At 46.8% G+C, this 22,150-nt stretch overlaps 1 protein-coding gene across 2 annotated transcripts; it reads left to right on the top strand.

The window, feature by feature from the left end:
* The first annotated feature begins 2,409 nt into the window (after positions 1 to 2,409).
* LOC149457002 (sulfotransferase 1 family member D1-like) lies at positions 2,410 to 21,050 on the top strand. 2 transcript variants are annotated; one of them, XM_089684152.1, is made up of 8 exons: positions 2,410 to 2,515; positions 7,434 to 7,655; positions 11,512 to 11,637; positions 11,782 to 11,879; positions 19,230 to 19,356; positions 19,534 to 19,628; positions 19,721 to 19,895; positions 20,497 to 21,050. In XM_089684152.1, exons 2-8 carry the CDS (start codon positions 7,487 to 7,489, stop codon positions 20,601 to 20,603), a joined length of 897 nt encoding a protein of 298 aa, XP_089540278.1. In that variant the 5' UTR covers positions 2,410 to 2,515; positions 7,434 to 7,486; the 3' UTR covers positions 20,604 to 21,050. The 2 variants fall into 2 exon arrangements, with proteins under 2 accessions (XP_089540278.1, XP_089540279.1); XM_089684153.1 differs by lacking the exon at positions 2,410 to 2,515 and adding an exon at positions 2,524 to 2,672.
* The last annotated feature ends 1,100 nt before the right edge of the window (positions 21,051 to 22,150 follow it).

The raw sequence follows: 22,150 nt of genomic DNA, 5'->3' as shown, positions 1-22,150 counted from the left end.
GTCTGGGATGGTACTACAAGAGAGGCTGGCTAGCTCTCCAGAAGAGATTGATTGCTGTAACCACTGTACATAGTTCAGGAAGTTGTCCTCAGTTTCTCATTCCCATTGGGCATCCTGTACATCCCTTACCCTATCCAAGCTGAAATCCCCCTAATAAACATAAAAAAAAACAAGCTCAAAGACTGGTTACTGACTCCTGAATGCAAGTCGGTGTTCAAAGACGTGTTGCCTGGCTGCGCAAGACTATAGGAGGACCCAAAACTTCAGGAACTCCTAAGTGGGTAGTGCTACATATCTACATCCAGTGTGACAAAGGTGACAGACACAGGGTAATGCCAGGAGCTGGGGGTGGCCTTGGCTCTGTGATCCAAATGGTAATTGCATGTGCAAAGTTCAGAAATATGAATTTATTGGAAGACTGGAATCATAAATCTTGTATTTTCAGTGAGAACAAATTTAGAATGATGGCTATTAAAACTTGTTTGCTAAACATCACATTCACAAAACAATGGCCATAAAGAGTTGCCCTCTCCCCACATTTGCAGCTGTATTGGCCCCCACTTTTCTTAGAAGGCATTCCATGTGTAAGACTACCTTCCCAGGAGGAGGTTGGATGGGTGCTTCTGTTTCCCCCTAGTGATGACCCACCCTGAACCTGGAGCAGATAGACACCGACAAGCCTCGAACTGTGGAATGGCTTTATTGAAAAGCAGACAAAAGCCCTGTAAGGGAAGTGCAGGTTAGGTCATTCAAAATGGACAGTAGTAGACAGGGGCGGACTGACAACTCATGGGGCCCCCGGGCAATAGGGGATCATGGGGCTCCTGTGTCCTTGCCCAAACTTAAAAAAGCCTATGAAAAAGGTACCAGGGGCATCTCATGGGGCCCCCTATTGACCCCGGGCCCTCGGGCAGAGCCCGAGTTTCCAAATGGTCAGTCCGCCCCTGGTAGCAGAACAGTTACAACTACTGGCATAGGAAGGTCGGACAAAAGAACCCTACGCAAAAGCCTTGTATGTTAAGTGACCTTTCTATGAGTCTCATTCCCTGACTAGCTACTGGCCAGAGGAGAATTAAATATTGTCCTGCTGGTGTTGGAGGCCTTTCCTACCTCTCATGATGGAACGCTCATTCTTTTAACAGAGAGTATTTGTAATCCACAGCTTAACGTAACAACACAGTCCCCTCGTGGCAGAACTCTTCTCAGAAGTAACTAGCAGCAAACAGCGTTGGCCAGTAGGCCTCTGACCACCCAGACGCAGTCTGTCCTTCGACATTCAGAATACATGAAGAACACCAAAAGGTGTTCAGTAGGGCTGAGTTCATGGCTCTGTGCAGGCCACTTGAGTTCCTCCACACCAAAACCCATTGTAACGGAACCGTCCCCAGACTGCACTTGGGTACTTCCGTTAGGACACCGCTTCCCTGTCCGAACTCCGACCACAGACACCACAGCAGACCATACAAGACTAGACACCAGTCTTGAAGTAAGCCAGGAAATAGACTACTTTATTTTAAAACAGATACAAGATATATACATTCAAGGGAACAAACCCCCCCCCTCCCTGCATAATGACACAGGGCGGGGCACTCTACCTTTAGTAACAAGAGACACACCAACAGACAGTCCCATCAGGAGGGAGGGCTGCTGGAAACACCCCCCACCAAGCCAATACACAAACACATACATCCCATAATAGTTTGCTCCCAAGCAAGACACACAATAGAACAATAGGATTCAACCACATGGCATCAAACTATCAACAACCCCCCCACCCCAATATTAGGACAGATCACCCTGTACCCCTAACAGGCACAGGGTGACTTACACATAAGAGGGATATGGGGAGCTGTGACAGGGGTCTCCCCACCCCTCCAAAGTGAGCTGTGTTCCATGGGCCCCCCCCACCCAAAGTGACTCCCGTCACACCCATCAATCCATGTCTTTATGGAGCTGGCTTTGTACAGAGGGATACAATCATGCTGGAACAGAAAGGGTATTCACCAAACTGTTACCACAAGTTTGGAAGAGCGCAAACCTGAATACCCCCAGCAGGAACAATTTTGTGTTGAGCCACATTCATAGCTGTGTTGGGCCACAGCTTGGTCACCACGGCTATAGTGCAGTTCTATTGAATGTTAGATTGTAGAATGACCTCTTCCAATCATTCTTTGGATTAACCTTCAGTCATGAAAGGGTTTTTACCTAGTCCTAGACACAATGAAATCCTGCAGACAGATTAAATAGAATATTATACTAGATGAGGCAAGATATTTTCACTTTGCATAAAATCTTAAGTCATCAATAGATTTTTATTAGGAAGATAAAGTGTCCTATGTTGTAGGCAGGGCCCGGCAATGAATGGGTTGAATTATAATCTGCGTACAACCCCCGCCCTCTGTGTGTCAGTCTCCAGTTTCATTCTTGGCTCACCGATTGTACACTGCCTGAAAACCTGAGCAAAGGTGACTCTCCATTCCGAGTGTCACTCTTCTGTCCCACAGATCCCTGGAAGGTAAGGCTATCATCGGGACCGCTAATCTGCCATAGTCTGCAAACTGTACCGTAATCCGTTTATAATTCGAGGATCATGTTATGGTGACATGGGGCGGGTTGAGAATTTATGAGAAGTTAACCCTACATGAGGCCAGTAATTATCTACAAAGTCATAGGTAAAAGACCCTTTTATTATCCTTTGTATCTCTCAACTCTCCATATATTTTATATCATTTCTTTCCAGGTCTTCTATTTCTCACTTCCTATGTCTCTCATTCCTATACTGCGCCATCCTTCACCAAAATTATTATTCCTGGATAATGTTCTCCTCAACAAATACATTGTGCAATGTGCTCCCGACATGTTTCGCCACCTACGTAACTTCATCAGGGGCCAGGGTGCTTTGGGAAAGTGTCATGGAACATATTTGGGTATATCATAGAACACCTATCAGTGAAACAGACCTTTTGCTAGACTTCATCCCTGATGAAGTCATTGATCATTTTTGGTCATTTACAGTCAACTGGGGGGCCAGGGAGCTGTCAGTTGTGGCGAGAGTCCATTAAAAGAGGTCATCACGTTTGTGTCGTTGAGATCGGCACTGGACTTTATTGACTCTGGATCTGCATTGCTGGACGTCGTGATTGATGGTGGATTTACTATGTCTTTTGTTTTTTTAATATAGAACATTTTCATGATGTGTGTGTTTATTTAGGTTCTGACCCCCCAAATCCCCACAACCACCAGTCCAGGGTTGTGGTTAAGAGGCCCTTGTTCTCATCAACATGATGTGTGTGTTTATTTATTATTTCATTTTTTTTGAAGGAGCAACCCTAGGGTACTATGCAGCCTTTACTCATTCATGTTGGGTGAGCTGGAAAGCTTGGGGTGTCTTTATTTTAAAGGGGGAATTTAGATACGTTCTGCCTCCCCAAATCCCCACAACCACCAGGCCAGAGTTGTGGTTACGAGGCCTTTGTTCTCATCAATACATAAACAGGTGGACACAGTGTCTTGCCATGAGACCTCCAAATACCCTCCCAATGTTGTTGGCATCTGGCCTGGGGGCTCAAGGATGGGGTTGCAAGCTGGCTGCACCACCCTATTCTGGCCAGCCAGGGTGCATGCTCAGATTTGGGTAAAGTATGTATTTTTGGCAGAAACCTATGCTTTTTTGGATTTCTTGACTTTTTTTTTTTACCATATATTTTCATAACCATATGTGATCAATGATGTCACCCAGGTGCTGTACAATCAGAAGCATGAAAGAGATCAGAACTAAATTGGGCTTTTAGATAAGCTCCCCGCACAGACCGCCTTAACCATCAAGCCAGGGTTGTGGGGTAGAAGCCCTTGTCGTCATCAAGACATTAACATGGACCATGGTGCCTTGCCAGGGGGGTTCAAAGTACCCTCAGAATTTTGAGGGCATCTGGCTTTGTTTGGTTCCAGGGGGAAGGTGTGTTCATGCTCGCTGCACCTCCTCTTACTGACCAGTTAGGCTGTATGGGTCTGGTATGTATTTTGGGTGAAGGGGAACCCTACTTCATTTTTAATTTTTGTATACTTTTTGTTTTTTGCTGGGTGACATCATTGACCATATATGTTGATGATGATCAATGATGTCACCCAGGATCCCCCAGAAGAAAGTCTGGAGATGGGAACTGTCATTTAGCAGCAAGGTTTTTTTTTGGTATTTTATTTAAATAATTTTGCATTGGTGCATGCACCCCACCCACCCCCTGGAAGTGCCCAGCTCCCCATGCCATTTGTTTGACATTTCCTCACCTATCAACCTTGAAAATGTCCAGAACTGATCTTGAAAATTTGCCTCCTATTGCTTTCAATGGGGTTTGCATTCATGTTTGCGCTTGGCAGAGCTGATGATGAGTTTGCCAAATCACCTGTAAAGCAAACACAAGCACTTTCAGTCATTATTGATTACAAAGGTGACAGCCAGACGTGGCGTAATGCTAGGAGCTGGGTGCCGGGTGGGTACTATGATGAAAAAGATAATTACATGAGTAAGGTTCACAGTTATCAATATAATGGAACACTGTTATCGGAAATCTTGCATTTTGAGCGATTACAGATTTTGAGCTATTTTTTGGCATTTACCTGTAACACACTTTTACATACCTTTCAAAGCTGTGCATTGATTATTGTATTTCTGTAAATACCCCTCTGTGCTGGTCATACATCAAAAAATGGCTTCCATACAGGGGCGGACTGACCATTTGGAAACTCGGGCACTGCCCGAGGGCCTGGGGTCAGTAGGGGGCCCCATGAGATGCTCCTGGTACCTTTTTCATAGGCTTTTTTGAGTTTGGGCAAGGACACAGGGGCCCCATGATCCCCTATTGCCCGGGGGCCCCATGAGTTGTCAGTCCGCCCCTGCTTCCATACTTATAGACCTGGATTATTTATGCAACAAATGAAGGGCAGCAAAAATCCAGAATTGTTATCCTAGCTGGAATGGAAGGACAGTTAGCACTTTCAGAGTGAGAGGTCAGTAATGTCTGACTGCATTATTTACTTATGACAGGTTTCCTTTAAAGTCATATTTATAAATAAAATAAAATGAACCTGCAAATGAATAAAGTTTCCACTGCCTGGTGTGTTCATTCTTAGTCTCTATTAAAGTCTATATTTTAAAATATATATTTTTTTTAAATATATTCTTCAGATTTTTTTTAACATATAAAAAAGTCATTTTAACATATATTTTTACATATATTTGTAAATGCATTCCAGAAATGTAGATTTGTATTTTTAAAGACATACCGTATATTTGATATGTATTTTTAAAAATATGTTTTATATATTTTGTAATAAAAACGCATTTCAACATGCAATATATACAGTTGTGTTCAAAATAATAGCAGTCAGACATCACTAACCGGATCAATCACTGTTTTTGGTGGAAATGATATTTCTACATGGCAAATAACTTCCTAGCAGGTGTAGTAGAGTAATAGAAACCCAACAGACCCAACAGTCATGACATGCATGCTGCTGATTCTGTGTCATTGAATCACTCATTGAAAGGGGCGTGTTCAAAATAATAGCAGTGTGGAGTCCTATTAGTGAGGTCATTCATTCTTTGATAAACAGGTGGCAATTATTGCCCTTATTTAAGGAAGGAAGGCAGCAAATGCTGGACATGCTGGTTACAGTGCATTTCTCTCTGAAATTCTGAGGAAAATGGGTCGTTCCAGACATTGTTCAGAAGAACAGCGTACCTTGATTGCAAAGTTGATTGGAGAGGGGAAAACATATAAAGAAGTGCAGAAAATGATCGGCTGCTCAGCTAAAATGATGGCAAATGCTTTAAAATGGCAACCAAAACCTGAAAGACGTAGAAGAAAGCGAAAAACTACCATTGGAATGGATAGAAGAATAGGCAAAATGGCGCGGACTCATCCAACAATCAGCTCCAGGAAGATGAAAGAAGGTGTGACGTTCCCTGTGAGGATTGTTACAATTAGAAGACGCCTATGTGAAGCCAAGCTATCTGCAAGAAGTCCCCGCAAAGTCCCACTGTTGGGAAAAAGACGTGCTGAAGAGGTTACAATCTGCCAAAGAGCACATTGACTGGCCTAAAGAGAAATGGCGCAACATTTTGTGGACTGATGAAAGTAAGATTGTTCTTTTTGGGTCTAGTGGGCGGAGACAGTTTGTCAGACGACCCCCAAACACTGAATTCAAGCCACAGTACACTGTGAAGACCGTGAAGCATGGTGGTGCAAGCATCATGATATGGGGATGTTTCTCATACTACGGTGTTGGGCCTATTTATCGCATACCAGGGATCATGGATCAGTTTGAATACATCAGAATACTTGAAGAGGTCATGCTGCCTTATGCTGTAGAGGAAATGCCCTTGAAATGGGTGTTCCAACAAGACAACTACCCCAAACACACCAGTAAATGTGCAACATCTTGGTTCCAGACCAACAAGATTGACGTTATGGAGTGGCCAGCCCAATCCCCGGATCTTCATCCAATAGAAAACTTGTGGGGTGACATCAAAAATGCAGTTTCTGAGGCAAAACCAAGAAATAGAGAAGAACTGTGGAATGTGGTCCAATCATCCTGGGCTGGAATACCTGATCACAGGGGCCAGAAGTTGGGTGACTCCATGCAACACAGATGTACAGCAGTTCTCAGAAACAGTGCGACTACAACCAAATATTCATGAAGTCATTCAAAGGAAAGCAAAATCTTCCAACATTTCTCAGTTTATATAGTGAATGTTTGAGTTTGTAAAGAAGAATACAAACACTGCTATTTTTTTTGAACCGTCTAATATTCACTTTTCTTCCATTTTTTTAGAGGAACAACACAAATTTGATGTATTTTTCTTCATGTTTTGATTTGGAATAGAATGTGTCGTGTTCCCAATGCATTTGTGTGGATGGAAATAAAAGTATTAGAAGGATTTTCAGCTTTATTCACTTTTTTCAACACACTGCTATTATTTTGAACACAACTGTATATATATTAATTGAAAAATATTTTGAAATATATTGAATATGGCCAAAATTGTAGTATTTCAAATATATTTTTCCTCCATGTGGGTGGGCTTAGACCGTCTGGATAGAGGAGTTGTGAAGTAAGCACTGAAGGCTCGTTCTGATTGCCAATCCAACAGTTCATTTTTCTAAACAGGGTCACTTTAATGGTCAATGAGATGAGCTCAGTTACAGAGTCTAATATTTTCAGTGAGGTCATGGTATACCAGAAGCAGAGTCTGTAGAGAACAAATATGGCTGCCCCCATCTACACATATAAGTACAAGCTATAGATGGAAACAAGCATTTTAAATAATGAACATACACTGACAAAATAATCTGCATTAAGCGTATATCATTCTCATATATCTCAATAAATATAAAAAAAATAATAAATTATTGTTCCCCTTTTAAACTTTCTAGGCTTTGATGACTTTCAAGGTGTTTCGTTGGACCAGTGAATAGCACAGCACACAATGCCTCTTCCTAACATTTCCCCAGAAGTCTTGGAGTCACTTAAACACCCCCCACTGATATGGGTGGACGGGATGCCCACCATCGGTCCTTTTGCAGCCAACTGGGACAACGTTGTGAAATTCCAGGCCCGAGAAGACGATCTGCTGATAGCCACCTATCCAAAATCCGGTGAGGACAGATATAAGAAATGTGGCCGTAGTGGGCCATCTATGAAAAATAAATACAAATTGAATACATTTAAGAGACAAAGGTGCAAACACAAACTTACACTTTAAATCATTTTCCAAGACAAATATTCTTTAATTCTGGGTGGTTCTAAAATAGTGGCCATAATGAGGTGTTTTACTCTCTGTGCAATCTGGCAAATTTTCAGTAGGATGTTTGGTGAACAAATGTTCTTTTATTCTAGGCCAGGGGTCTCCAAACTTTCTAAACAAAGGGCCAGTTTACTGGCTTTCAGACTTTAGGGGGGCCGGACTGTGGCCATTGTCCTGCATCATTGGAATGAAACAATGCATCTTTGGCATTGGGGGGAGGAATAGTGTCCTATTCTTGGTGTAAGTTGAAGAAATAGTGACCCATCTTTGGTGTCAGTGGGAAGTATGGTGCCCCATTCTTAGTGTCAGTGGGAGGAATTAGTGCCCAATTGCAGGTGTCAATGGGAGGAATAGTGCCCCATCGTAGGTGTCAATGGGAGGAATAGTGCCCCATCGTAGGTGTCAATGGGAGGAGTAGTGCCCCATTGTAGGTGTCAATGGGAGGAATAGTGTCCCATCGTAGGTGTCAATGGGAGGAATAGTGCCCCATCATTGTTGTCAGTGGGAGGAATAGTTCCTCATCGTAGGTGTCAATGGGAGGAATTGTTCCCCATCGTAGGTGTCAATCAGAGGAATAGTGCCCCATCGTAAATGTCAATCAGAGGAATAGTGTCCCATCATTGGTGTCAATGGGAGGAATAGTGCCCCATCGTAGGTGTCAATGGGAGGAATAGTGCCCCATCGTAGGTGTCAATGGGAGGAATAGTGCCCCATCACTGGTGTCAGTGGGAGGAATAGTGCCCCATCATTGGTGTCAGTGGGAGGAATAGTGCCCCATCATTGGTGTCAGAGGGAGGAATACAGCCCCATCATTGGTGTCAGTGGGAGGAATAGTGCCCCATCATAGGTAGCAGTGGGAGGAATAGCGCCCCATCATTGGTGTCAGTGGGAGGAATAGCGCCCCATCATTGGTGTCAGTGGGAGGAATAGTGCCCCATCATTGGTGTCAGAGGGAGGAATAGCGCCCCATCATTGGTGTCAGTGGGATGAATAGTGCCCCATCATAGGTAGCAGTGGGAAGAATAGTGCCTCATCGTAGGTGTCAATGGGAGGAATAGTGCCCCATCGTAGGTGTCAATCGGAGGAATAGTACCCCATTGTAGGTGTCAATCGGAATAATAGTGCCCCATTGTAGGTGTCAATCGGAGGAATAGTGCCCCATCGTAGGTGTCAATCAGAGGAATAGTGCCCCATTGTAGGTGTCAATTGGAGGAATGGTGCCCCATCATAGGTGTCAATGGGAGGAATAGTGCCCCATCATTGGTGTCAATTGGAGGAATAGTGCCCCATCGTAGTTGTCAATCAGAGGAATAGTGTCCCATCGTAGGTGTCAATGGGAGGAATAGTACCATAGTACCCCATCATAGGTGTCAATGGGTGGAATAGTGTACCATGGTAGGTGTCAATCGGAGGAATAGTGCCTGTTGTTGATATCAGTAGCAGGAAATATGCCCCCTTGTTGGTGTCAGTGAGAGGAACAGTGTCTTGTATCAGTGGGAGAAAAAAGTGCCCCAAGGGCCAGATAAGGGCAAGCAAAGGGCCGCATCTGGCCCCCAGGCCGTAGTCCGAAGACCATTGTTCTAGGCCAGGGGTCTGCAACTTTTAAGACATAAAGAGCCACTTGGACCCGTTTCCGAAGGGAAAAAAAAGACTGGGAGCCGCAAAACCATTGCAACATTTAAAACAAATCCGACACTGCATATATTGTTTCTTACCTTAATGCTATATACAGGATCGTGCAGTTAGCTATATCCCCCATATAGTAATTCATCCCCCATATAGTAATTCATCCCCCCCATAGTAATTCATCCCCCCTATAGTAATTCATCCCCCCTATAGTAATTCATCCCCCATAGTAATTCATCCCCCATATAGTAATTCATCCCCCATAGTAATTCATCCCCCATATAGTAATTCATCCCCCCTATAGTAATTCATCCCCCATATAGTAATTCATCCCCCACATAGTAATTCATCCCCCATAGTAATTAATCCCCCATATAGTAATTAATCCCCCATAGTAATGCATCCCCCATATAGTAATTCATCCCCCACATAGTAATTCATCCCCCATAGTAATTCATCCCCCATATAGTAATTCATCCCCCATAGTAATTCATCCCCCATATAGTAATTCATCCCCCCTATAGTAATTCATCCCCCATATAGTAATTCATCCCCCCTATAGTAATTCATCCCCCATATAGTAATTCATCCCCCATATAGTAATTCATCCTCCATAGTAATTCATCCCCCCTATAGTAATTCATCCCCCATAGTAATTCATCCCCCATATAGTAATTCATCCCCCATATAGTAATTCATCCCCCTTATAGTAATTCATCCCCCCTACAGTACTTCATCCCCCATAGTAATTCATCCCCCATATAGTAATACATCCCCCATAGTAATTCATCCCCCATATAGTAATTCATCCCCCATAGTAATTCATCCCCCCTATAGTAATTCATCCCCCCTATAGTAATTCATCCTCCATAGTAATTCATCCCCCATAGTAATTCATCCCCCATAGTAATTCATCCCCCATATAGTAATTCATCCCCCATAGTAATTCATCCTCCATAGTAATTCATCCCCCATATAGTAATTCATCCTCCATAGTAATTCATCCCCCATAGTAATTAATCCTCCATATAATAATTCATCCCCCATAGTAATTCATCCCCCCTATAGTAATTAATTCCCCATATTGTCTCAATTCACTTACCTTTGCTCCGCGCGTTCCTCTCGCTGTGTTCCCGCGCTGTGTTCTGGTCTTCAGGGCGGACTGTGAGAGGAGTTCGTCACGCTGCCCCGCCTACATCCTGGCTGCCCCGCCTACATCCTGACAGCTAATGTTCCACGCTCCGCGGGCTGGATTAAAAGAGTCCTGACTTTTGAGGCGGCCGCCCGAGAGGAGGGAGGGGAGCGGGCGCCCGGCACACAGAAGAGCCGCATGTGGCTTGCGATCCACGGCTTGCCGACCACTGAAACCCTATTGCCTGTCACCTGGTGGGCAGTGTGCTCCGGAGCCGCAGCAAAGATGAAAAAGAGCCGCATGCGGCTCTGGAGCCGCGGGTTGCCGACACCCGTTCTAGGCAGTAGAAATATATGGCATCATGACCACTAGATGGAGCTGAGGAGCGCAGGAAATAAATATGTCTTTGTAACAAGAGATACAATGTAACAGTTACTTGGGTACATTTATTTGATAATTATGTCTAGTGATCTCTAGGGTTGTTACATTGTATCTCTTGTTACAAAAACATATATGCAGTATGTTCCTCAGCTTCATCTAGTTGCCATAATGCAGTATTTTACTTTCTCTGCAAATTGGGCAAAAGCAAATGATCATTTAGGCTACTTTCAATTCTGAACAAACATCCTTTTTATTTTTGTCAGTAGTAAAATACCACATTATGGCCAATAGATCGATATAGATCTAAATGGCTGCCAGATCGCTAGAGGGAATTATCAAATAAATATACGAAAAGAATTGTTAGATCTATGTATGTGTTTCTTATGCTCCTCGGCTCCATCTGCTGGCCATAATGTAGTATTTTTCTACTGCCCAGAATAAAAGAACCTTCATTCAGAAGACAAGGCCTAATGAACATTCGTTTTCGCCCAATTTGCACAGAATGATTTGCTGGATGGCCATGCACATTTTTAATAAATGTACCCTTTAATATGTCTAATATCTTCAGGGACCACATGGGTGAGCAAGATAGTCGATCTCATCATGAATGGGGGAGACATGGAGAAGAGTCAGAAAGGAGCGATATTTGAGCGAGTGCCCTTCTTGGAGAGCGCAGGACCTGGAATCACCTCAGGTATCTTTCCATACCGAGTTAACGCAACAAAGTGTAAAAGCACGCAATTGTCTAAAACCGCTTTGTATGCTATACATCACAGGATAGTCTTGTCTCCCGAATTTGTTATTTTCAGTATTCCTTCTAATTTTTTTTTTCTTCCAGCAACTGAAACACTGGACAAAATGGACCCACCACGTGTGATTAAGACCCATCTCCAGGCTGAGGTTCTTCCCAAGAGCTTCTGGGAAAAGAACTGCAAGGTCTCCTCATCTGATTTGAGTATCTGATGTACTTTGTATTTTTGAATTTGTTTAGTTTCTGGGTTAGTTATTAGTCAACACACAACCACAACATGAGTACTGGTCTTGACGAATGTAGCTTTGTGCAAGCTTTTACTAGGCATCTGTTATGATCCGCCAGGCGGAGCCTTCCAGCTGCCAACTGACAGACCAACCCAGAGCGTGGGGTCTAAGCCCGGGCTGTGCCTTCACCAGGGCCCCTGATGGTGGGGATGGACTTGAAACAGTCCCGGGCCAGGTCACGACCTCTGAGCGGGCCCACCAGCGGCTGAGGAGGCCTCCGGGGATGTGTGTAGGTACCGGGAGAGCCAGATATGAAGAGGGTGGCGGCCCCAGCAGGGTGGTACGGATAGTGGTCCCGTGGGGGTAAGCGGGGTACCGAATCGGCGGGCAAGGAGTAGTCGGGTCACATGCAGGGTCAGCCAGGTAAATCAGTCCGTAGAATAGTCAGGATAATCCGAGTCAAAACACAGGAGCGGGCAGAATAGTCAGGACAAGCCGGGTCAATCACAGGAGCGGGTAGAATAGTCAGGGCAAGCCGGGTCAATCACAGGGGCAGGCAGCGTAGTCAGGGTCAAAAACAGGGTCACAAAACGGGTGCAGGAACTCAGGATCACAGGAAGACCTTGCGGCAATTGGTGACAGTGCAGGGCATCTTTAAATAGTGCGCCCTGCACTGTCATTGGCTGGCTAGGACGCGCCCCCGGCTGTCATTGGACGCCTGAGGCGCGCCCGCGGCTCTCTACTGCGCATGCGCGGCTCCCTGTCAGCCGCGGCTCGCCGGGACCTAGTGCCCGTGTCCCGGCGTGATCCGCCGCCAGTGCGCATGCGCGGGGGACGGCGTCGTGACACAGGAGTCCGGAGCCGCGATCCCTGACATTGCCCCCCCCCAATGGGCACCCTCCGGGAGCCCCACTGATCTCTCCACCGCGGGTGACCACGAAAAAACTCCCGGATGAGCCTGGGTGCGTGAATGTTCTGGGCGGGTTCCCATGAGTTCTCCTCAGGGCCATAACCCTTCCATTTTATCAGGAACTGTGTCTGGCCCCCCCTCTTTCGGCAACTGAGGATAGTCTCCACTTCGTATTCCTCCTGGTCACCTATGGTGACTGCCTCGGGAGGTCTGGATTCACGGTCCGGGAAGGAATCCGGTCTGGATGGCTTCAGGAGAGATACATGGAACACAGGATGTATCTTGAAGGTCCGCGGAAGCTCAAGTTCGTAGGCCACCTTGTTGACTACACGCTTTACCGGAAATGGGCCAATGTACTTGGGTCCCAGCTTCCTTGAAGGACACAGCATCTTGAAGTTGGTCGTTGCCAGCCACACCTGATCCCCTGGTTGAAGCAGTAATTCTCCTCTTCTCTTCCTTTCGAACGCCCTCTTACTGTCCTCTTGGGCTTTAGCGATGGCTTCCTGAATTGTTTTGTTATTGACAGAAAAGAAGTTCAAGACGTCTTGAGACGCCGGTACTGGATTTTCAGGCATCAAATCAGGGAGAAATGTGGGATGATACCCGTAATTGGAGAAGAACGGGGATTGCCCCGTTGCTGAGTGACTTGAGTTGTTGTACGAGAATTCTGCGGACGGCAACAACGTCAGCCAGTCATCCTGAAGGTAGGACGTGTAACATCGTAAGTATTGCTCCAGACTTTGGTTGGTCCTCTCGGTTTGGCCGTTGGTCTGTGGATGGTAGGCGGATGAAAGCGACAGCTTGATTCCCAGTGCCTTACACAAGGCGTTCCAGAACCTGGAGGTGAATTGGACTCCCCAATCTGACACTATATCTTCGGGAACCCCGTGAAGCCTCACTACTTCCTTAATGAAGATTCGTGCCGTTTCTGGTGCCGATGGGGTCTTCTCCAGGGGTATAAAATGTGCCATCTTTGAGAAGCGGTCCACGACCACCATTATTGCTGTGTAGCCTTGGGATGGTGGGAGTTCGACCACAAAATCCATGGCTATCATTTGCCAGGCCCGCTTGGGTATTGGTAATGGACGTAACAATCCCCATGCCCGGCTCCTGGAGGGCTTGTTCCTTTGACAGGTGGAGCAGGTCTGGACGTAACGCTCGCAGTCCTTATTCATGTTCGGCCACCAGAACGAGCGCCGTAGTAGTTCCAGAGTTTTCGCAACCCCGAAGTGACCTGCCATTTGATGGTCGTGGCAGTGCCCTAGGACCAAGGTTCGCACTTCTTCTGGGACCATGATCCGGTCTTCCTTCCAAAACAGCCCACCGTGGTTCAGGAGGGGTGACCCAGACGGAACTGGTAGTCCTATAGAAGCGTCGAGAAGTCTGGAACGAAGTTCCGTTTGTAGAGCGAGGAAACTTCCGGAAGGTAAGATGGTGTCAGGTACCACTGCGTCGTCGGGGTCCTCAAACATGCGGGACAGAGCGTCTGGTTTTGTGTTCTTAGTACCGGGTCGGTACGTTATATGGAATGTGAATCGCGAGAAGAAAAGAGCCCATCTTGCCTGGCGAGGTCTCAGTCGTCTTGCTGTTCTTAAATATTCAAGGTTTTTGTGATCTGTGAATATTAGGATTGGGTGTGTGGCTCCTTCCAGTAAGTACCTTTATTCTTCTAGAGCGGATTTGATGGCCAGGAGCTCCCGATCTCCAATATCATAGTTACGTTCTGCCGATGTCAACTTCCTGGAGAAGAACGCCACGGGGTGCAGTAGTTCCTTGGTTCCATTTCTTTGGGATAGAACCGCTCCTACCGCGTTCTCGGAGGCGTCCACTTCCAAGACATATGGGAGAGAAGAATCCGGGTGGCAGAGAATGGGAGCAGAAGTGAACAATTTCTTGAGTTTCTCGAACGCCGTCTGAGCTTCGGGAGTCCACTTAAAGCGGACCCCTTGTTTCGTCAGTTGCGTGATCGGGGAGACCAGACCGGAGAAGTTCCTAACAAACTTTCTATAAAAGTTGGAAAAGCCGATGAAACGCTGTACCCCCTTTTTATCGGCGGGTATTGGCCAATCTAAGATCGCCGTGACCTTCTGGGGATCCATCGCGACCCCCGCGGAAGAGAGAACCAGTCCCAAGAACGTGATTTCGCGCTGCTCGAAACAGCACTTTTCTGCCTTGGCGTATAGCCCGTGTTGACGCAACCGTTCTAATACCCGTAATACGTGACCTCGATGAACCTCCAGTGAAGGGGAGAAAATTAGGATGTCATCCAAATAAACCACCACAAAAACATCGAGGAAATCACGAAAAACATCGTTGATAAAATGCTGGAAAGTTGCCGGTGCATTACAGAGCCCGAACGGCATCACTAAATATTCATAGTGACCGAATCTCGTACGGAAGGCCGTCTTCCACTCATCCCCCTCCCTGATACGGACAAGGTTATAGGCCCCCCGCAGGTCTAGTTTAGTAAATATCATTGCTGATCTTAATCTCTGGAGGAGCTCGGGGACTAGGGGTAAGGGATAACGATTTTTTACCGTTATCTTGTTCAGATCATGGTAGTCTATGCAGGGCCGTAACGATTTGTCCTTCTTCTCTACGAAGAACAACCCGGCCCCGGCTGGGGATGTGGATGGACGAATAAATCCCTTCCTAAGGTTCTCGTCAATATATTCCCTCAGTACTCCTGATTCTGCTTCGGACAAGGGAAAGATACGGCCGAATGAGATTTCAGATCCGGGTAGGAGGTCTATGGGGCAATCGTATGAACGGTGCGGGGGAAGAACGTCAGCTCCTCGCTTACTGAAAACGTCTAAGAAGTCATGGTAGGCCGGGGGAATGGTCTGGGATAGATTGGCCATCCACGCACAGGAGGAACCGGGGACCCACGGATCCTGCGACGTGGCAGTGATTCAAACAGTAAGGTGACCTGAATTGAATCGTTCCCCTTTCCCAGTCAATCTGGGGGTTATGGGCCCGCAGCCAAGGGAGCCCCAGAATGACTGGAAATAGGGGAGATGCGATGGCATCCAAACGGAGGAACTCCTGGTGATGGTCTGCCATTGTGGTGAAAATGGGTGGTGTCTCCTGGTCCACCACCCCTGATTTTATACTGGACCCGTCTGCCAAGAAGATGTTGAACCCCCTTTCTTTGGTCTGAAGTGGTATTTTTTGCCGGTGGGCAAAAGTCAGGTCGATAAAACAACTACAAGCTCCTGAGTCAACGATTGCGGTCACCGACAGTGTTCTTCCCGGGAGCTGTAAAGACACAGGTATGGCCAGGTAATTTGACTGATCATCCCTTCCTGCAGGTAAGGTAAAAGAAAAGGAAGCGGACTTACTCATTTTTGCAGGACAGGAGCGCACCTGATGACCAGCTTCCCCGCAGTACAGGCATAGGTTCAGCGATCGTCTCCTTTGACGTTCCTCGACCGATAAGTGGGAACGGGCCAGTCCCAGTTGCATGGGTTCCGGGTTGTCCCCCGATTCCGTGCTTCGGGGATGGTTCCCTGGGGTTGGAGCTGTGTCTCTTGGTGGGATCCATGCCACCCTTTGACCCTGGCTGCTCCTTTCCAGCCGACGTTCCCTTAACCTACGGTCAATCTGGATGGCCAACTCAATCAGTTTTTCCAGGGAGTCAGGTAGGCCTACTCGTGCAAGTTCGTCCTTGAGAGATTCAGACAGTCCGATGCGGAACTGGTGACATAAGGCCGCATCGTTCCATCTGGTGTCTCCCATGCATCGCCTAAAATCGGATGCGTATTCTTCGGCTGCCCGGCGGCCTTGCCGCAGAGAGTATAGGGTAGCCTCTGCGGAGGCAGCCCGCTGAGGGTCGTCATACAATACTGCCATGGCCTGAAAGAACTCGGTCACGGAGTCAAGCTGGGAGTCGCGCCTCTCCATCAGACGGTGAGCCCAATCCTGGGGCTCATCCTGAAGGAGAGAGACTATAAACCCCACCTTGACGGTCTCGGTGGAGAATGTGCGGGGCTGCAAGTCAAAATACAGGGTGCAAGCGTTTCGGAAGGCTCGGAAGCGGCTCCGGTCACCACGGAACCGTTCCGGCAGGGGAACGCGGGGCTCAGGAGCTGAGGGTGTGGCAACCGCTCCGGATGCCGGGGTAGCGGGAGGTTCCACAGATGGAGAACTCTGAGCAGGGGGAGTCTGGGGGGCTAACGTCTCCATGCGGTCCTCCAGTCGGGCGCAGCGACTGTGGAAGTTCTGGAAAGCCTGGGTCAAAGTTGCCAGGTGCTGGCAAATATCCTCTAGGGACGCCGGTCCACTTCCTGGCTCTGTCATGGCCGCAAGGTACTGTTATGATCCGCCAGGCAGAGCCTTCCAGCTGCCAACTGACAGACCAACCCAGAGCATGGGATCTAAGCCCGGGCTGTGCCTTCACCAGGGCCCCTGATGGTGGGGATGGACTTGAAACAGTCCCGGGCCAGGTCACGACCTCTGAGCGGGCCCACCAGCAGCTGAGGAGGCCTCCGGGGATGTGTGTAGGTACCGGGAGAGCCAGATATGAAGAGGATGGCGGCCCCAGCAGGGTGGTACGGATAGTGGTCCCGTGGGGGTAAGCGGGGTACTGAATCGGCGGGCAATGAGTAGTCGGGTCACATGCAGGGTCAGCCAGGTAAATCAGTCCGTAGAATAGTCAGGATAATCCGAGTCAAAACACAGGAGCGGGCAGAATAGTCAGGACAAGCCGGGTCAATCACAGGAGCGGGTAGAATAGTCAGGGCAAGCCGGGTCAATCACAGGGGCAGGCAGCGTAGTCAGGGTCAAAAACAGGGTCACAAAACGGGTGCAGGAACTCAGGATCACAGGAAGACCTTGCGGCAATTGGTGACAGTGCAGGGCATCTTTAAATAGTGCGCCCTGCACTGTCATTGGCTGGCTAGGACGCGCCCCCGGCTGTCATTGGACGCCTGAGGCGCGCCCGCGGCTCTCTACTGCGCATGCGCGGCTCCCTGTCAGCCGCGGCTCGCCGGGACCTAGTGCCCGTGTCCCGGCGCGATCCGCCGCCAGTGCGCATGCGCGGGGGACGGCGTCGTGACACAGGAGTCCGGAGCCGCGATCCCTGACAGCATCAGTAAGCTTTAAGTGAGCTTCAAGCTCCTCTAAAACCTGGAACATTTAATCTCAATAAAGTGAATCTAAACTTTTTTTTCATAGTTTGGAAGGGTTAAACCCATGTCAGCTTTTTCGTCCTGTCAGGGGATACTTTCCTCTACTTCCTGTATCAAAAGCACAACAGGAAGCAATTAGAATCTGATACAAAATAGGAAAAGTCCTCTCTTAGACAATAATCATAGGCTACCCTATTGTTCCCATCCACCTCCGTTTTCCAAGGACAGTCCCCATTTTGAGGGGCCTGTCTCCAGCAATCAAGCATCCTCCATGATGTTCCCAGTTGTTGTGGTGTACCTGGAAAAAGAGGGGTCCTCATTGAATAACACCACTTGGAGGGTGCCCTGGTGTGGCCGCCTGTGATAGGTAGCGTGGCAGAGGTGTGCCGAAACATTATCTTCATTCCAGGACCACTGAAAGAAGCCATAACTGTTAGGCAGAGTGACCTCCGCCTGACTGTTGAATTCTAATCCCTTCGGACTGGAAGAGTGCTTGGCATGGGAGGATGTGGTCAGGTAAAACACAATGAACATTGCTGGGAGGGGGGTATTCTTACAGTCAGTCACTTGCTGCCAATGCTGAGGGGATAACATCCCTACCACTGACCACCAATAGAGGGGGGATTATTGCAGCCATTTACACCATGCTGGTGGTTACTAATGCTGCCAATAACACCAATGTCGGAGCTCAGTTTACTCCCATACTACAAGCCATACACCATGATGTGTCACCCACTTTATTGGTCATGCTCCTAGCTGTTGGGCTCCTAGGTGTTCTTCTTGATACCTTCAAGGTGTTCCTCCTGACTAGGCATGCTGCTTCTTATTTGAAACTTGTTCACTTTGTCTTTATACCCTTTGCCTCTTGTTCCAAAAATCTTTGACCTATTGTCTAAGGGCTTGCTAAAAATGGAGGTATGATTTTGTGGGTGTGCCTACAAATCAGGATGTGGCTATGCAGGTGCAGCTAAAAGTGGGTATGGTCAGTAGGGTGTCTCCAGATTTTGTTTTGAAAATATGGTAACCATAGGTTTCCTCCATGGCAAGATCTGAATTAAAAACTACCAGACTGGTGCTGGTGAGTGGTTTATCGGCTTCAAGAAAGCTTCCCAGTTTAGCATGTAAAGGGTAATACTAAGCAAGGCTCAAGTATGAGGCTTTACCAATAGATCTGTCTTCCTCAGTCTTGAGAATGCAACAATTGCATTTCTACGTGACATTTCTTACTTTGGAAACAGAAGTGTAAAAGTCATTCCCATCTTTTTCTAGATGATCTACATAGCTAGGAATGCAAAGGATGTAGCGGTATCGTACTATCACTTCTACAGAATGGCCTATGGACATCCAGAGCCTGGGACATGGGATGAATATCTAAATACCTACATGGAGGGCAATGGTACGTGAGTCAGTAGTTGGTCTTTTAGAAAATGGTAGTTCCCAAGAAATGTCCATGTTCTGTATCATGGAATGGGTAGACTGGTAAACATGCTTATACGTTTCGGAGACTTTTGCAATGTTTTGTTACTTTCTTTCATGGCCATTCTCTCAAACTTGTGTTTGCTTTGTCTGGCAGTTGCTTTTGGATCATGGGCCAAACATGTGAAGGGCTGGTGGGAGATGAGGAAAAAACACAGGCTATTGTACCTGTTCTACGAGGACATGTTGGAGGTAACGTGACTTTGCTTGCTATCATTTGGAGAGCTCTTGACAGATAAGAAGAAATTGAATCTTATTGACTCTCCCCGAACCTCTTTGGTTAGGATCCAAAACGTGAGATCCGAAAGGTGATGAAGTTCATGAATCAGGAACTTCCTGAAGAGATTGTTGAAAATATACACAAGAACACTTCCTTCCAGGCTATGAAGGACAACCCCATGGCCAACTATAGTACCTTCCCATTCATGGATCACTCAATATCCCCGTTTATGAGGAAAGGTAAGAATTAGCAATCTTCTATACATACTGTAGCTTTTCATTTTCCCTCTTCTTTATTATACAAGTATTGGCACAATCAACAACAAAATTCCAAATTTAAGTGTGTGCATTACAAAGAGTGGAAACTTTTTCTTGTGTCCACATACAAAAAAAACATTATAAATAATTTTAAAAGAATTGTTATTTGCATCAAAACCTATATAAAGATGATATGGGTGTAGGGATGCTAACTATCCTGGATTTGCTGGAGCAGTCCTACATCTTGGTCCTCTGTCCTGGTGATGTTGTGTCCCGGGCCATGCCCCATGATCAAAGCATCAACCTTGTGAAGTAGCTCAAAAAGGGATTAACTGGGTTTGGGGATTCGAGTGGGAAGTATCTAGGTGGAACCAACTAGAAAAGTGGGCGTGGTAGGCAATCCTCACAGATTAAGACGTGTGGTCTGGGCGTGATTTGTGCACACCCACCCAGAATGTTGTTGGGCAAACTTTAGACTGTGGGCAGGGTTAACAGTGTCCCAGGATCTAGCACCATAATGTTTCTAAGTATGCATTTGCAGTCCCCAATGATACCTCACATGACATCTCTTTCCACCCTCAAGGAATTTTTGGTGACTGGAAGAACCAATTCACCGTAACCCAGAACGAGATATTTGACGACTATTACCAGAGGGAAATGTCTGACACGGATCTCACCTTCCGTATGTAACAAGGAACCAATTAGAGCTACAACTCTGGACCAGAACCACCATCTGCAAACCCAGGTCAGGAACCATCATCTGGAAACCCAGGACCAGAACCACCATATGCAAGCCCAGAACTACCATCTGTAAACCCAGTTCAGGGACCATCATCTGTAAACCCAGGACCAGAACAACCATAGGCAAGCCCAGAACTACCATCTGCAAACCCAGGTCAAGAACCATCATCTGGAAACCGAGGACCAAAACCACCATCTGTAAATATTGAGCTCTTTGGAGCAAACTTCAGATTTTCATGGACTTTTAAGACAAAATAATGATGCAAGAGACCTTTACAAGAAATGTTGGACTCTTTCTGGATGTTATAAATTGTATGATGGTAAATAAGAACTATGGTCTAATGAAAAAATAACAGGCTGTTTTTCAAGAAAAAAACTTTACAAAAAACTGAAAAATTTTTTTTTCTTTACTTTGAATGAGAGAACAGTTGAGGTAGTGAGCAAATTCAGTCATAAACCCAAGTGATGGGTTTCCATGCCTTCACAACACCATGCTGGTTGGCAGCCTAGACCATGCAAGAGCAGAGCAAGTTCCCTTTGCAACTCTCTCGGGTTCCAAGCTTTCCATGCGAAATGCCAGTGGAGTAGAAAATGCCCCAAAATCTGTGGGAGTAAGAAAATTACATAGTGCTTGAGGTCAGTTGGAGAAGGAATAGTGCCCCATCGTTGGTGTCAAGGGGAGGAATAGTGTTCCATCATTTGTGTCAGCGGAAGCAATAGTACCCCATTGCTGGTGCCAGTGGAAGGGATGGTGCCCTATTTTTGGTGTCACTGGAAGGAATAGTGCCCTTCTTTTTGGTGTTAGGGGAAGGAATAGTGCCACATCATTGGTGTCAGTGGAAGGAATAGTGCCCTGTTGTTGGTGTCTGTGGGAGGAATAGTGCACCATTACTGGTGTCAGTGTAAGGAATAGTGTGCCATCGTTGGTGTCAGTGTAAGGAATAGTGCCCCATTGTTGGTGTCAGTGTAAAGAATAGTGCCCCATAGTCGGTATCAGTGTAAGGAATAGTGCCCCATCGTTGGTGTCAGTGGAAGGAATAGTGCCCCATCACTGGTGTCAGCAGAAGAAATAGTGCCCATCATTGATGTCAGTGGAAGGAATAGTGGCCCATCGTTGGTATCAGTGGAAGGAATAGTGCCCCATTGCTGGTGTCAGCAGAAGAAATATTGCCCATCATTGATGTCAGTGGGAGGAATAGTGGCCCATCGTTGGTGCCAGTGGGAGGAATAGTGCCCCATCATTGGTGTCAGCAGAAAGAATAGTGCCCATAGTTGGTGTCAGTGGAAGGAATAGTGCCCCATCATTGGTGTCAGCAGAAAGAATAGTGCCCATAGTTGGTGTCAGTGGAAGGAATAGTGCCCCATCGTTGGTATCAGTGAAAGGAATAATAACCCATTGCTGGTGCCAGTGTAAATAATAGTGCCCCATCGTTGGTGTCAGTGGGAGGAATAATGCCCCATCGTTGGTGTCAGTGGGAGGAATAATGCCCCATCAC

The sequence above is a fragment of the Staurois parvus genome, unplaced genomic scaffold, assembly GCF_062004578.1.
Source record: "Staurois parvus isolate SC_StPar_1 unplaced genomic scaffold, SC_StPar_1.0 ptg000338l, whole genome shotgun sequence".
NCBI lineage: Eukaryota > Metazoa > Chordata > Amphibia > Anura > Ranidae > Staurois > Staurois parvus.
Note: the sequence above shows the minus strand (reverse complement) of the source record. Positions and strands in the feature narration are given on the sequence as shown.

Excerpts from the sequence above, each read along its gene's own strand:
- LOC149457002 (XM_089684152.1), top strand. The coding sequence starts at position 7,487 with ATGCCTCTTCCTAACATTTCCCCAGAAGTCTTGGAGTCACTTAAACAC. Across the intron at positions 19,629-19,720 it reads TCTACGAGGACATGTTGGAG|GATCCAAAACGTGAGATCCG; the intron begins GTAACGTGACTT and ends CTCTTTGGTTAG. Across the intron at positions 19,896-20,496 it reads ATCCCCGTTTATGAGGAAAG|GAATTTTTGGTGACTGGAAG; the intron begins GTAAGAATTAGC and ends TCCACCCTCAAG.